Below are 16,130 nucleotides of genomic sequence, written 5' to 3'. Positions count from 1 at the left end.
GAGGTTTCGGAATTTCAAGAGCTTTAGTGTTCTCTCTCATTTCAAGATAAATACATTACCACTCCATCTTGAGCAGAACATGTATGTTAACAGCCTAAGAAGCAAGAATTCACCAACCATTAAACAGTGCTAACAGACTACCAGCAGTAAGATGAAAGATAAATATAACATTAAAACAATGAAATGTTGGAACAGAGTAATGGGAGACGAAGTTGCTGTCTCTTCACTCAACTTACATACTTTGGTCCAGAAGCATGTTCGCCAGTTGCCTGATTTGCTTTTACATTTGAAATTCTCAGTCACTGAATGTGGAGATCTTGAGTTATTTTAATCAGTTAAGGACCGGCAGGTGTCTCAAGAGGCTTCTCATGTTTCTCTATTCCCCACTTTAACAGTATCATCAAATAATGATGAGAGTAAAGACAGTAGAGTGAGGTAATTGACTGTACGAAAGCAAGAGTCATGATCGTTTAGACTGAATTGCCTGTTTAGCACAATTTGTTCGCAATTACAAGAATGTGGAAGCATATGCTTAGACGTGATCTGCATTTCACCACAAGGTTCATGACAATGTCAATAATGGCTTAAAGAAACAGTCAGTAATTGCTGAAACAATGCCACCTGAGCCCCGGGAACCAATCGTTCATGCTTGTAAACACAGGAACGCAGTCTTCATTGAAGCATATTGGAAGTGTGTCACTGGAGCAATTTACTATACCTTAACAGCCTGTCTGTTAAACAAATTCTGAATTGTTCCTCTAATGAAATTTATGTAAAACAGCCACTAAATAATGTCAAATGATAACTTATTCCAGTGCAAGTAAATTAGCAGGACGCGTTTAAGGACTGGATTGTGCAATTTTCTCCAACGGCTAATGCAGTCTACTGATTTTTTTTTATTTTTTATTATTTCTTCAGCCAGCGTCTCCTGCCTCAAACAAATCAGTGGAATTGTTCAGGAACACATGTTGTGAAGTGTTTGTATTTCCACTCTATGCCAGCACGTTTTCATCCATTTACTAGTGCTGATGTTTTTCATTATTTTCATCTAAACTTCACTGTTGTGCCTGTCGGGGAGCTAGATGTTTTGTTTATTTTAACTCTAAAAGTCAGTCTGTATCATGTAAACAGTTGTTAAGTAAGCTCCATGTCTAACTTGGAACACGGCACCTTTTGAACCAAAGCTGCTACGCAGACACGCAACAATGTGTGCTTTCGAGCGTAACTGAATGAGTGTGTGTTTTAAGAGTGTTTATCTGAAAAGATGCGCCACTATAGTACGGATTAACAAGCATCTGTGAGTGTCAGAGAGCCTATTGAATGTGTGTGGTCCAGTGTGGTCTTCCTCAGGAAATAAACAGAAATTTTAGATCTCTTGCTAATATCTACAGAAATCTACATAATGCTTTATCAATATGAGTGGAGGACCGCCAAGTTCATTTCGGGGATATGGTGTGACCACTGAGACAGAGAGAGAAGAACAAAAACAAATAGCAGAGTGTACGTTGGAAAAGAGACAGAAAGCAAAACAATGTGGGTGAACAACAATGGACTAAAGAGCAAAAATCTTACTGTGGTTGACACGACACAAAGTTAAAGAGCAAGATGGCCACATAGTAAAAAAGTGAGTTGTGTGGAAAACAGGGAAAGACCATAAAGGAAGTGTAGCTGTTGGATATTCCTGTTTTGGGACCACTGTGTCCATGTGAAGGGCCATGAAGTGAAACTCGAGGGCGGCGGTGCTGAAGCAGGTGTGTTATTCCTGGATCTCTCAACACTGTGTTTGCACTGGCGCTCATAAAATATAAACTCAAAAGCAAGACACTCATCCGTACTCGCATGCCTGTAGACCTTAGTCGGGGTATGTGTCATATTTAATTTAATGCAAGTGAATACAAGGCTGTGAGGGCGAAGTACAGTCTGTTTAATGTCTATTTTTTTAACGTATTTTTGTCCACTGTCGGGTTGTCACAATACCGATATTTTAGTAGTCTATCCCAATAAAAGTGAAATTTCACAATTCTCAATATTAATTTCAATACCACAGCAAAACGTATTAATATTATTAATTAAAATAATTAAGTAAATGCCATTTAATATAAATGATCAAATATAAATAAACATAAAACACATTTTCCATGTAATTATTCAAGTATACAAATATTAAAATAAGTAAGGGATAACATACATTATCCCACTTATTACACAGCTACTTGCCACATAAGTAAATAATTAGACGCGAAATATTGATTTGAGTTGAAATATTTGAACGCAAAGCTTCCGTGAAGACAGCAGTTGCGAGCAAGCGGCAAATTCAAACTAGACGGACATTTAAGGGAAACGGTGCAGTCAAACCACTTATTACACAACATTTCACCACAAAAATAATTAAGGCAATAAAAGAATTAAGACAAAAAATTTTTAAAACCTTACCAGTTTGTTAGTTCTCTTATAATCCATTACAGCGTACAAAACAATCTTAGAAAAATGGCAGCATTGTTACCCGGATGAGCCTGTGTTATTAGCTTTTACCGGTTGTTATCGAGGGATAGCATACCTCGGAATGTCGCGACTGACCAGTCAGAATCAATTATTTAGCCGTGTAATAATTATAAATAAACTAACATAATAAATATAAATACACAGTACTTGTCAATATTAATACCATTATTTAAATCCAATATGTTGCTTGTTTATTTTATCTTAATGCAAACAGACTGTATTTACATTAATACCTTTTCAAAATGCATATTTTCATTGAGAAATGAATTTGACCATTCATGCGTGAAGCCGCATTACACACCACCTGTAATGTAGTAAAATACTGTCGAAAGGTACTGTTGCATTTACTTTCCATTTATATTTACATTTACTGTTACATTTACATTTATTTCAGTATGAACTTGGAGCCATTTACATCTCTAGAGCATTTTCAGAAAGACAATTTTCAGATTTTGTTGGCTTGATACTCAGGTACCATTAGCCACTGAACAGACTGTACATATATCCCTCAAAGCCTCACTCTCATTTACATCAAATTTAATATTCTGTCTATCCGGACTAAGGTCTATGGCTTTCAGGCTGTGGAGGGGAAGTGAGGCTGTCCCTTTTTCTCTTGACTGCCTTTTATCAAGTATTTTTAAAGAATGGCAGTAAGACATTTAGCACAATGACAGCATCACTTACCAAAAGTTTCTCGAACGACCCTCATTTTCTCTCTTTGCACTCACCCCCACTCTGTTTGTCTCGGTGCTTGTATCACGCAGGATGAATGAAAGGAGTACGAGGTGGTAACATCGCTTAATGGGGGAGGCTTAGTCATTATATATACAGTGTCACATGAAAGAGTAGATCAAAAACAAAGAGAGGCCATTACGGCGCTAACGTGCAAACCCCCGAAACAAAGCATTCCCTTCTGCTAGTGTTTAAAGACCCCTCAGAGTATCCTCCAAGCTTACAGCCTCACTGATTTATGGGAGGAAAATAACCAAGCCGTATCCTCCCCTAAGCTTGGCAAGGCCTCAGTCACTCGCACTCTAGGATGTTAGCAGAGTCAGCAGAAGCACCTTTTGACGCTGCCATATTATAAACCGTTTTGTGAGACTGATGATAAACAGAAACCTCATTTTGACTGATGCTGGTCAAAAATTCCTCTATGAATGATGAATGTAAATTATACGTTGAGGCTTATTAGTATGTCTACTAGTTAACTGGATACAGGCTGCATTATATATATATATAAGCCCTGCAGTGCTTTGAGAGAGAGCTGTGTGAGGAATGTCAAATAAAGGACCTTTCCATAACACAGGTCACACTTTGGGATGTAACTGTGCTGGTGTGTGCAATTGCGTAACTGACCTACTCTCCAGCGGCACATTGCTGCCCAGGACCCAGCTGTCCTGCAGCGGCACTGACTCGGGTGTGGTTTGCAGTTCGGCGGGGAGGGCGGCCGGAGGGGCCGGGCTCACGTTCCTGCGGCTGCTCAGAGAGTTGTGGTTCAGCGCCGTCACCGACGGCTGCTGCTTGTGCGGGGGCGGCACCGGTGGCAGCGTGGACTGGCCCTGATGGTGCTGATTGGACGGTTGCTCTATGGAAAGAATAAAACGGAACTGGGTTAACCAATGGCGAATAATGCTGTGCATATGTAAGCAGTTGTCCTTGGTAATTAATCGTGGCTTTTAGGCAAATGTGTCTGGATGAATGTGCTTTTGCCAAAGAACATCTGGGACATATTACAATAGGGTGATGATGACTTTTAACTATTTAGTACCCACCCCCACCAGCTGTCAAAGTAAGTATATAATGACAACGACACATATGCACGTAAACGTACACATATAAGCATATGACTGAGACGATTAGACATTCGCTTTCACATGTGCCAGGGATCCTGGCGGCACTTATCTGTCATAATTGCAGTAAATCCACCCTTCGATTTGTTTGGGATTGTACCATGTTAACAAGAAGTGTATGAAGCTGCAGCGTTTGGGTAGTGGATCTTCATTGCCAGTCACATTATTGATATTTCAGTGAAATTTCATAGGCAAGAAAGTTCATTGTTTATTGTCAATAATGTAGCCATGTAGGAAGCACAGCTCACATAGAAGTCAAGCCAAACAGCTTTCTGCATGACCAACTTGAACATGTCCAAAATCTACATGTGGAATTTTCCCGCTAATGCACAGATTTCTACTGAAATTACTTTATTTTTAATAAAAATACCAGGAAAAATGCCTTCTTCAATCTTAAAGTCTAGTTCTGATCATTCATTTGTTCTAATGTAACTGTACAGGAAGTGGCGTAGACAAAGCTAGTGACACAGTGTATGCTTACTCATTATTTACCCTTTTTCTTAGCATCTTTGTCATTGTCTTCTTTCTGTCCTTCTCTCTCCTAAAGGCTTCACACGGTGAATCAGACTTAACAGGTCTCATTGCAGAGGCACATAATCAGAGCCTTAAAAGCACCTTTGCAAGCTCCTTAACAATGAACTTCTCTGGTCGTAGCACAGAGGTGAGAAAAAGGGGAGGTTTTAAGGACCGATTAAGCTGTGTACTTAGCATTAGCCTACAGCTAGCTATGTCGATTTCGAATCTGGGATCTTAAGCAGCATTTGTCACATTGCAAGGGATCATGTCCTTCTTTAAACCTCTGGTGAGTCAAATCTAGAATGAGAAATTGAAAGAGAGTGCAAGAGATTACGTGCTGTAACTTGAGGCCAAAAAATCCTTTTTCCTTGAACACAGATAAGATGAAACACAATGATATGTATGCGAAGCAGCCTTTTCAGAAAGACAAAACCATTGCTCAACTTACTGCGCTCTGCTGTGTTACTCATATGGCTGTCTTTGATGGCAGTTTGATACAGCAGGGTTGCTGTAAGAGCTAAGCAGAATGACAAACAGCGAGTAAGTGAGTGTGCAGGGCAGTTGAGAAGCTTTTGGCAGATTTGGACTCTCCTCTGGTGTGACAGGGCCTTTTTGTGGCATCTTTGACCTTTTCCAGAGCTTCTTGTATGTGTCTGTTTCATTCACTCTCATCTCCTGTTCCTCTCTTTGAAACATCTACAGGCTTGAAGACACTTATGCTAGTAGATTATAGTACAGTAGGTTATAAGCATAACTTATGACAAGGGCTCTAGCCTTCCTGTCTGTTTGCGCCTTCACTTTTTTCTAAGTCTGAAAACCCAAAAGTTGCTATTGTGTTGTGTGCTAACCTCTGTGAAATCTGTAATCCAACCCAAAACTCTGCGTGTTTGTGTGTGACACACAAACACAAAAAAGTATAAAAAACCCTATAAATCTTACACTAGTAGTGGGTAAAAAGTAAACTGTCAACATGGTACAAAGTAAATATTTTCCAAATAATATTTTCAGAATTTATTTCGGCTTTATTGCTTTGTCAAAATAATAATAAAAAATATATTACCAGTTTGAAAATATTCTTAATATTTTTTCTCACACCGTAAAAAGTAAACTATACAGGAAAATTTATACAAAAGTTTGAAAACCCTTGCTGTAGATTGTTCAAGGTTGCCAAGCAACATTGGAACTTGCCACATTATTATAAAATTCAACAGATGTACGGTCACAGGTGTGCAAGCATGCATACATTTTCCAATGGCTTCAGACGTACCTAGTCAGATTCACAAGGTTGAAATTCCTGCAAAAATAAGACTATTGTGATACCGTTAGCGTGATGTATACGATTTTTGTCAAACAGCGCATCCCTAATGATGATGTGATTCTAGCCCGGAGGTTCAGGTGTGTCTGGCTGATCATGAATCAAAGAGGATGTTCTGACCACCCCCGCAGTATACTGGGATACAGTGTGCTCTCTTCGAGTAAAAATGTGATGTGCTGAGAGAATGCAGGAGAGTAAGAAAGGTTTGCTGAGAAGCTGAAAGAAGAAGACAGGTGTGGTGTGGATTGCTTAAGGCAACACACAGGTACATGAGTGCAAATCTGTTGGGAATCACAACACATCTAGCTTCTAGCTTTTGTCTGAGGTCTGTACACATGTTCTGTATCTCCCCTAAAAGTCATCCACGCAAACACAAAACCTCAGGATGGGCTGTAACCCAAAAAAAAAGGATTGATCTATTCTTTGACCAAAACAAAGCAAGTACCTGAAACCCAGAGGCAGTGAAAGTGCACAGACAGCTTTCAGATTGGATTCTCATAACGTCCTCGGGGGAGTGCTTGCGTACATTTCCGTAGTCTAGGTGTACACGTTCCATTGGGTCCTATCTACTTTGCAGCTGCCGGCTTCAAAGAACACAACAACAAAATCAAAAACAATGGAAGGAGAGGAAAGAGAGACTGTTGAGCCTGTTAAAATTCAATTTCCAGCCTCCTCTGCAACCGATGGCGCATGGTACCACTCACTCCCATGATAATCAAACTGTCAGACATACAATCGTTGTGGGAAAGGAGCTCTTCTGGACTCAATTCACTTTTGCCCCCAAAAGTAAACACAACTCTATATGCTTCCTGTGTCATTAGGCCTAGGGAAGATCACTTTCAAAGATAGGTGAAATAATTTTAGCCCAAAGAACTCACACTGTGGCTCACAGGGGTGGTGTGATCAAAGCTTCTTATTGATAAAAATAGTAGCTACACTAGGTGTACAATAGGTTTGTTTCATACTTATATATTGAACACAGGTAGAATGCTGTACTGGTTAAGCAGTATTGGTCAGAAAAAAAAGGTCTTGTTTTGCAGAAAACAACAACAAAGCACTTAAGATTTGCATAAAATATTAAGAACTGTTTTCAGAGAATATATGTGACATGTACTGTCATTGAGAGTTGACGTAAAAGACACAGTGGGCAAAAAATGTGACAGAATTATGTTTTTATCTTTATTTTTTATTTTTGTCTAATCTTTTATAATGATATCGTAATTATTTAATGTTTGAATAAATTAACACAATAACAAGTGTGTATAACATAGAGTATAACAGCCAAGTTCAAATGATTGCATCTCAGCAATAGTCTGGAATAGAAAGGAAGCTGGAAGAGTTTTTATTGCATTAATTATAATGAAAATATTATCAAGCAACACTGACAAATTGTTTTCAAGCATAAATCTAACAAAATTTAGTGTACGCTTACAGCAAGAAAATAAACTGACAATGGGATAAGAAAAATAAACTCCAGTAAATTGATCTTGTTTTAGGAATGTTTATATATATTTACCGGAAAGCAAGACTGATTAAGAAAACTGGGTTTTGCAGTACAGAAACATAATTTATAAAGTAAAATAAAAGTTTTCACAGCTTCATTTTAATCTCAGAAGTCAGAGTTAAGACCTGAAGCCACACGATACAACGGCAGATATCAAATTTTATTTTATAGTCTCTGGCTGTTTCTCGCCTGGCTAGCAGAAGTTGAATGAAATAAAGAGAGAGTAAATGAAGTGTGGGAGGAGACGATCAAGTGTGCTGATCTGACACACTCAGCATTTTCAGCAATTGCTCACCTTATCTCCATTTAATATCAGGGGAGAAAGGTACATAATGTATTTAGTTTTACAGCATACACACACACACACACACACACGCTCAAACACCAAAAAACTGTGGGGCGACAACTTTATGGCTGTTCTCTGAGACAGCTCTCCAATACGTCTCAATTTCGCTGCCATATGTTTGCAACACAGGTGCCATTCCAGAGCGTAGATGGACATTTGTCACGCAGCAGGCTCTATTAGCCCCATCGTGTCTGTCGCTCTCCAGGGACTCTGCATAGAGACCCTTTACATGCCCAGTAACACTGACTTAAGCCCGATCTCTGACCTCCAGGCCTGACCCCTCTCAAAAGCCCATCCACGCCTCTGGTGATGGCAGAAGGGAAGTGTAACCCAGCCCCTGTCCCTCTCCTCTGGCTGGGAGAATGTAGTAGTTGGCGAGAAGGCCTGGACATGTCAGTCCCAGACGATGGATGGGACAGATGCAGGTTTTATGGCACCGAAATGCGATCGCTGACGGACGACCCTGCCTGCTGTAACTCATGGGACGTGGCCCGTCATGCTCATGTGCAGCAAAAATATTTTAAGAGCCCTTTTGATTAGGATTTCACGGGCAGACTTGAAATTACAGCCAGTGCAATTTATCTCTTAATGGGGCTGAGTGATAGCCATTCAAAAAAAAAAAAAATAAATAAAAGTGCCGCTTATCTGTACCAGCACATCTCGGGCCCGAGCTTGTATTTCAGAGCTGGTTCATCAGCAGACATTTGACCTGCAGTGGATGCGTGTGAGCGGGAGACAGTGTGTGCAAGGAAACGGAAACACTAATGCCCTGACACCCAGAGTGTCAGTGCTTATATCCGCGCTGTCAAACTCTAGATTACCTCACATGTCCTTCACCCACACCTGTCAGAAAGCTGGGAGCACTCGGAGAGACCTGTCATATCGAACATCCACCCCCCTTCTTGTCTTTCCTCAATGCTCATTTTGTAAACCTTTCCTCCTGAAAGAGGCTTTACAAATGGAAAGGTCTGAGTTGCTCAATGGGGAACGTCCATCAACGTCCATCAATGTCTCTTTGCTGCGTCCGCTCACAATGGCGGAGTTGGGCGAAGGGGGCGCAATGTAGTCAGACAAGAGTTGCGTGTTGTGGGGAGGAAGAGAGGTGAATGGTAAATGGGGTCTAATAGAGCTGTGAGAGGCAGAAAGCCAAAGAAGGACTGTGTTTTTGAGACAGACTGATGGTGGTACTTCCATTCATGAGGCTAATGAGACTGTTTATTTACGTGACATACCTTGTGTGGCTAAAATGGGTGAGGGGAAGGAAGAGGTTTGGTTCTTTTAGCTACGATGCAGGATGGCAAACAGAGGAAAGGACAAGGTGGTGTTCCCCCAGAGTCTGTGATTAAAGAGAGTGGTATCATCTCTGATATCTAGAGCACAACTGGGCTGAGGCTAAACTCACTGTAGATGTAGCTGGCCACCAGCTCCACTGCCCTAGATTACAAAACAAGCGCTTGACTTAAAGGATTAGTTCAGCCAAACATGAAAATTCGGTCATCATTTACTCACCCTCATGTTGTTTCAAACCCATTTAACTTTCTTTCTTTTGTGGAGAACAAATTATAAATATATCAGTGCTGTCAAACGATTAATCGCATCCAAAATAAAAGTTTTTGTTTATATAATATATGTGTGTACTGTGTGTATATTTATTATGTATATATAAATACACACACATGCAGTATATATTTTGAAAATATTTACATGTATATATTTATATTCATATAATTTATATTATATATAAATATATTTATTCACACACACATATATATATATATATATATATATATATATATACACAAAAATTTTTTTCTTAAATATATACATGCATTTGTGTATTTATATACATAATAAATATAAACAGTACACACATATGTAAACAAAAACTTTTATTTTGGATGCGATTAATTGCAATTAATAGTCTGACAGCACTAAAATATATTTTTAAAATACACTTCATTGTCGTCTGTGCAATTACAATGACACACCTTAAGAGTATTTAAAAAAAGACTAATGTGACTCATGTACTTTATTAAAACTCTTTTAATGTCATACAGTGCTTTATGTGATAAAATACCAAAATACACAGTTAAAAGTCATTATTCACTAATAATCAATCAGATCAGTTTTGTGAACATTTACATTTAACTCACTATCAGGTCACTATCACTATCAATGTCACTATCACTACTGATAGTCACTATCAGGACATTATTTGTCCCATGACTTAAATTTAGGTCTGTTCCTCTCATAAAAATATTGTATGGTTTCAGTAGACTTGGAACAGAGTACATAAGTCACATTGACTATGGGTTTGTAAACACATGAGTGAGTAAACTGACTGAATTTCTAGTGAACTATTCCTTTAACAAACATATGTCATAAGAGGGAGTGATTTTGAAGTTTTGGAGCTCCTGGACAGGCAGAGTTGTGCATTTTCACGGACTGTTGATGGAGGCATTTGAAGAAATGAAGACTGAGACGTTACGTCAGATGTGTTTTGAGTTGTTCTCGCTCATTCCCTCTGGAGGATGCCTGAGAACATCACTTTTTTAGAAATGAAGAAATGAGAAGTTCAGTGTGCATGTCTGGCATTATGATAAGTGGGATTACTCTCTTTCCTAACTGAAAGGCCTGTAAAATGTCAGCTCTCTGTCGTCAATATGTGTCAAGATGCTAAATTGACATTTCAAAAGCGCACCAGTCATTGAAAGCTAAAGCTGTCATTCGGAGGGCTTGACAGGAATGGAAGGAAAGGTTATTTGTCAACAATGTGGCGGCCTGTCATGTTTCACCTTGCAGAACTTCGCTCTTTTTCTTTGGCGGGGGGATTAATGCAGACCGCAGTGGGGAGTGGGCGGCCATGCAAAAAGCTGAGTGACATATCAAACTCTCAACTTCCTCACAGATAAACACATTACACAAAGATGATTCGCATCACTGGAACACAACGCAGCCAGACACAAAGTGTCAAGGCTTCTCTCAGATGCACGGATCACAGACGTCACATCTAATGATGTCACAACAGGACAGGCGGCAGAAAGGAGCTGTTGGACAAGATAGACGTTTCTTTAGAAATAATGGCCAATAGAAGCTTCATGCCCCCCCAGATTTCTGAGCAAAGTGGGTTATTAATTAATTAAACTTTTTAATAATTAAAAAAAAAACATCTCGCCTAGCATAACAAGTGAGCAAGGAATATCACGTTGCCGTTAAAAAAAAAACTATTAAGGAAAAAATGTAAAAAAAATCATATACATACTTTCATACAACAATCTTGCAGACTCACTCAGTAAAGGTACATTCTGTCCTGGGTTGAACAAAGCTCTTTGAGGAGCATGTTTACATCTGAGGAGCATGACTGCTTGCGGTGAGAGTGATTGTGAAGGACAATAAACAGGGAGCATGATTCACATGAAAAGCTTTCTTTCTGATGAATGGAACTGGAAAAAAGAGAACTGCTTGATTAGCTAAAAGCCAGAGCTAAACTACAACAGATGCTTGACACTAGACTATCATTTTATGATGGGAGGCTAAAATCTGTGTTTTCCCGTAAAGGAGAGATCAAGCCTTTGCCACCGTATGCAGGCCTCTCGTCTCTTTGTGTGGGATCTGGACAGGACACCACGTCCTCTGATCAACGACTCAGACAGAATTGAAAATGCCTCTTTTGTGAAGCATCTATGGCTGACAGGTGTGCCGAGGGGAAAAAAGAGGGGAAAAAGGGGCCCGATATGGGTGCATTGAAGAGAAGACACCCATTCTTCAAAAAAAGGAGGTGGGGAAACAAGAAAAAGGTGGGTGATTCAAGGTCTCTCCTGCTGTCTTTTCCTATTTTGCCACCACTAGCGCGGGCTTCTGGCCTCTAACAGCCAATTTAGCATCAACCCCCAACAGAGAACAGCCATTACCAAAGAGTAATGAACAGAGGCAGAAGGGACAGCTCACCACTCGACTCACTCTGCAAATTTTCGACCAGTCTGTGGCACTGTGGGAGATATGTGGGCTCCCACTTTCAAAGAACTGCAGACGGTGGCTTTGAACGGTTATTAATGGCGGTGTGTCTGAGGTAAAGCAGAGACCCCTCGTTCTGGGCGGCGCAGCTGAAATTGTAGGTCAAGCAAATGGAAAGGAGGAAGCTGAGTTCCCTGTTCTTGCTCCCGCTCGTCAAACATTCGGACAGTGTGCCATTTATAAAAGATAAATATCAGCAGGTTGTGACATTTATCTGCCTGGCTGTCTATGATTTTCTGAGGGACAAAGTGGTTAAATATTGACAAACTCAAGGGCAAATCATTACTGGAGATCAATTGAACCTCTAGCCTGCGTGACACGCTACGATGAGAAAACGGGGAAAATATCAGCAGGTTGTGACATTTATCTGCCTGGCTGTCTATGATTTTCTGAGGGACAAAGTGGTTAAATATTGACAAACTCAAGGGCAAATCATTACTGGAGATCAATTGAACCTCTAGCCTGCGTGACGCTACGATGAGAAAACGGGGAAAAAAGAGAATTTTCTGAAAACAAATGGAAAGCGAGGGAGAGGGAAACAAAGAAAAGTAATTACACCATTCAGAAGGTTGTAAATTTCTCAAACTGTCAAAGCGCGTGTTGGTAGTGAAAGGTAATTCAAGATGTACCAACGAAGTGGAGGGAGTCTGACATTAATCCTCAGCCTCAGAGCTGAATTGCAGGTTCATAATTTGGCGTAATTCAGAGTAATTGCTGTGGGGTTTGCAGGGATATTATTTCTTTTTTCCACTTTGATGAGTCCCCTGATATTACCACTTGGAGGTGAATTAAAGTGCAAGGTTGTATTTCTGAGGCAATAACGCATGAGTTGCAATGCTGTATGAGATCGTATGCAACATCAAATTGAATGCAGAGCTGTGATAAACAGCTTCCCATTTGAGATGAGAAAACCAGAGGAAACATATTTGAAAAGTGTTACCCTTTCAACAACCTCAGGCCTATTGTCTTCCATCTACCGAGGCTATGTTCGTGGAATATTTTCCTTGTGCGGTATTTTCTGCACTAATTCAACAGGTTTAGTTTGGCTCACAGTGACCAGCAGGAAGCTCATGAATACCCACGGCGAGTACGCTCAAGGTTAGGGGTTCGCTCAGGCAGGGTGATCATTCACAAACTGATGGGCAAGCTAATCGCTAGCTGTGCCAGGTGCCGGACAACCCATTACCTTGTTTGACATCGACAGCTCTCAGGAAGAATGAGCATTATTTAAAAAGCTGATGACGAAACGTTTTGGGTGGTAATGTATTTTTAATGAACAGGTGAGAACGAATGTTTGCTGCAGCAGACGGGAGCTGAGCAACACAAACGCGAGACTGACGCGCACACACACACGCATGCCTTTTAATGAGGCGAGCAGGGTTGAGTGTTACACTGAACTGTAACTGACATACAGTTGCGCTCCCAATTACATCCAACCCGCGCAAGGGGAGTGGAAGCTCTTCCTAACAGCCCAATGAAGTAAATGTTACACAGAGAGAGGCAGACAGACAGCCAGAAAGACGTATTACTGGTGTCAAAAATGACTCCATGCAACCTTGGTGCAACCGCCCACAGACCTCCAGCAAGACAATACACAAGGTTCCTTTCAGAATGAAACACAATATTAATCTTTAACACTTAAATCCATTATAAATAATCCAATGTGGAATCACACAAGGTTGCATCACATTTGTGAGTGATGGAAGAAACTTCATGACCAGCAGGCACTGATGTGGTCGGCTAATTTAAACTGTGGCCCATACGCCAGATTTCTCTCCCTATTCACTGAGAAAACATGGAGGCAGCGAGGAGAATGGAAGTTAGAAGCCAGAAAGTGAGAAACAGTAGGAACTTAAGCAACCCGCGTGGCGGAGTGAGCAAGGCACAGAGTTGGATGCCTCCGTCGGCCCCGGTAAATGTTATTGGAGTTCCTGTGCTATAAAATTGCTGCTTTCATGCCCACTGCACCTGACAATAGCAATCGGTGTGCGAGAGAAGAGGAGCCCGACAGGCCTGGTGACCCGAGGCTCAGTTTCAGAGAGTCCGCACTATGGTGTGCTGGCAGCTTCAGCAGGCCCCCTGGCTGGCTAATTGACAACAAGAGTCTATGTTGGATGGGTTACGCAGACGGAGGGTAAACGCTCTCGACAGACATAGCTCTTGTTCGCTATCTGTCTGTCTATCTTACTGATGCGTATTCTGCATTTCAAGCGGGTCTTGACCCAAAAACAACAGAATAGGACATGCTTATTTTATAGGCCCTTTTCTCCACCTTTATTTTTATTCTCACAAAGAAAGGCAAAGCAGGAGGTGCTTTGGGAAGTGTTTTGGGAAATGCTCAGGCCATGAATCACATAATTAATTAATTAATTTATATATATATATATATATATATATATTAGGGCTGTCAACGTTAATGCGTTAACGCATGCGATTAATTTTACAATCCTTAACGCGTTAAAATAATTTAACACAATTAACACAAAATTACTGAAGCACAATTTCTATTCTAACCCTTTAACCCAATTTTGCTTCTCAGCTTGCGATCAGATCATTTTAAGCGGAAAGTTTTCCGGGAAAGTTTTCAGTCCAATGATCCAGTAAGCGAATGCATTCAAACAATCCGTCCAAAACAGCGCTAATATAAAGTAACCCAGGCAGAGATTGCAGAGAGAACAGAGACTCGCGATGTGTTTTTAGTGAATTATTCATTCCAGTGTGTTCTGCTTTTAAACACGAGCTCTGTCATATTCTGTTATTGTCTCTGAAGAACGCTAGTCCTCACACGTCGTGCTGTGTGAAGTACAGACTTAACGGATTGTTAACACAACACATGTTTTCTCGACTAGTAAAAGTTTTGATGGATGAAGACTGCAATCAAGGTTAAGACGATTTTTTGGAAAGACATCTACATTTATCTTGAAAAAAGCTTGCAGAAAATACAGATTTTTGAGAATCACCCTTCAATATTTTGGTTTACTTTGCTGAATATAGCAAATGATGACAAAATAAACATTTGAAACAAGATAAATGGTCTTTAATTTCATGAAGTGTGCGATTAATCGCGATTAATCACAGAAAAAGTGTGTGATTAATTAGATAAAAAATGTTAATCTATTGACAGCCCTAATATATATTGTATTGTAGCATTTGGACCAATCAGACACAACATTTTTAATATGGTCTTTTGTATTGTATACTGTTTTATGCATGCTTATGATAGAAAGACTCGTTCATGTAATCTTACCTACACCGTGTTTCGTATCTATGAATTCGTCTTCTGATGATCTAAACGAGAGTGTATATTATATGTTGGTACATAGGCAACATATTAGTGTTCTAAGAATCTATAGTAGTTTTTCCATCAACACCCAGTCGAATTACATATGCAAATTACCATGTTCAGAGACAAAGAGTCGTAAACTTTCCCTCCGAAAGTCACCATTGGCTCTTTGACTCCCCGGAGGTGTGATCTCTATAGCAGATAAAGCTTTCACATCAGTGACCCGCCTCAGTCAAGTCTGCGGTTCCTGTGTCGTCGGTGCAGCAACACATGGCGACCTCTTAGGTCTGGGAGAAAGTGTTTCAATGCTATAAACACAGCCACAGCCACAGCTACCTCTTGGGAGGTTTCTAGGGCAGCTAGTTCGGCCGTTCCCTGCCAGTCCGCCTCTTCAGGGCACCGACCTAGCCGCTCTAAGTGCACCAGTCTGTTAGATTCTGAGAAGATGAGGATGTGAGCTAGAACGCTTCTGCAACTCTTAAGTCTGCACCAGGCTTCGGCCTTGTCTTTACATTCACCAAAGATCCTAGGATCTCAGCTGATGTCTCTCTTAGCTCTTGTTCACTTTCCACTGGGAATAAACTCCCAATCACCATCGAGTCAGAACATCTTTGAACGTCTCCAGCGTGACCATGCTCTGAATCACATATGAAATCAGTCCAATAGATGGGCGAGACGTCATGGGCGGGTGACGTTGCGACCAGGAAGCTATAAAAGCATTAGCTGTGCTCTTCCACACTAGGCAGGGATTTGTAAGTCTGGCCGCGTGGGCATACTCGTTCCCAAAGCGTTTCCGACGC

The 16,130-nt window shown here is 40.5% G+C and overlaps 1 protein-coding gene across 1 annotated transcript in view; it reads right to left on the bottom strand.

The window, feature by feature from the left end:
* The window catches only part of LOC107748832 (teneurin-3-like), a 308,518-nt gene that overhangs the window by 125,314 nt on the left and 167,074 nt on the right, over positions 1-16,130 (bottom strand). The window contains exon 5 of the mRNA XM_016563808.1: positions 3,859-4,087. Within this exon, the coding sequence (XP_016419294.1) occupies positions 3,859-4,087 (229 nt within the window). The remainder of the gene's footprint in view (positions 1-3,858; positions 4,088-16,130) is intronic.

This window comes from Sinocyclocheilus rhinocerous, unplaced genomic scaffold (genome assembly GCF_001515625.1).
Source record: "Sinocyclocheilus rhinocerous isolate Xijiao unplaced genomic scaffold, SAMN03320098_v1.1 scaffold590, whole genome shotgun sequence".
Lineage (NCBI taxonomy): Eukaryota > Metazoa > Chordata > Actinopteri > Cypriniformes > Cyprinidae > Sinocyclocheilus > Sinocyclocheilus rhinocerous.
Note: the sequence above shows the minus strand (reverse complement) of the source record. Positions and strands in the feature narration are given on the sequence as shown.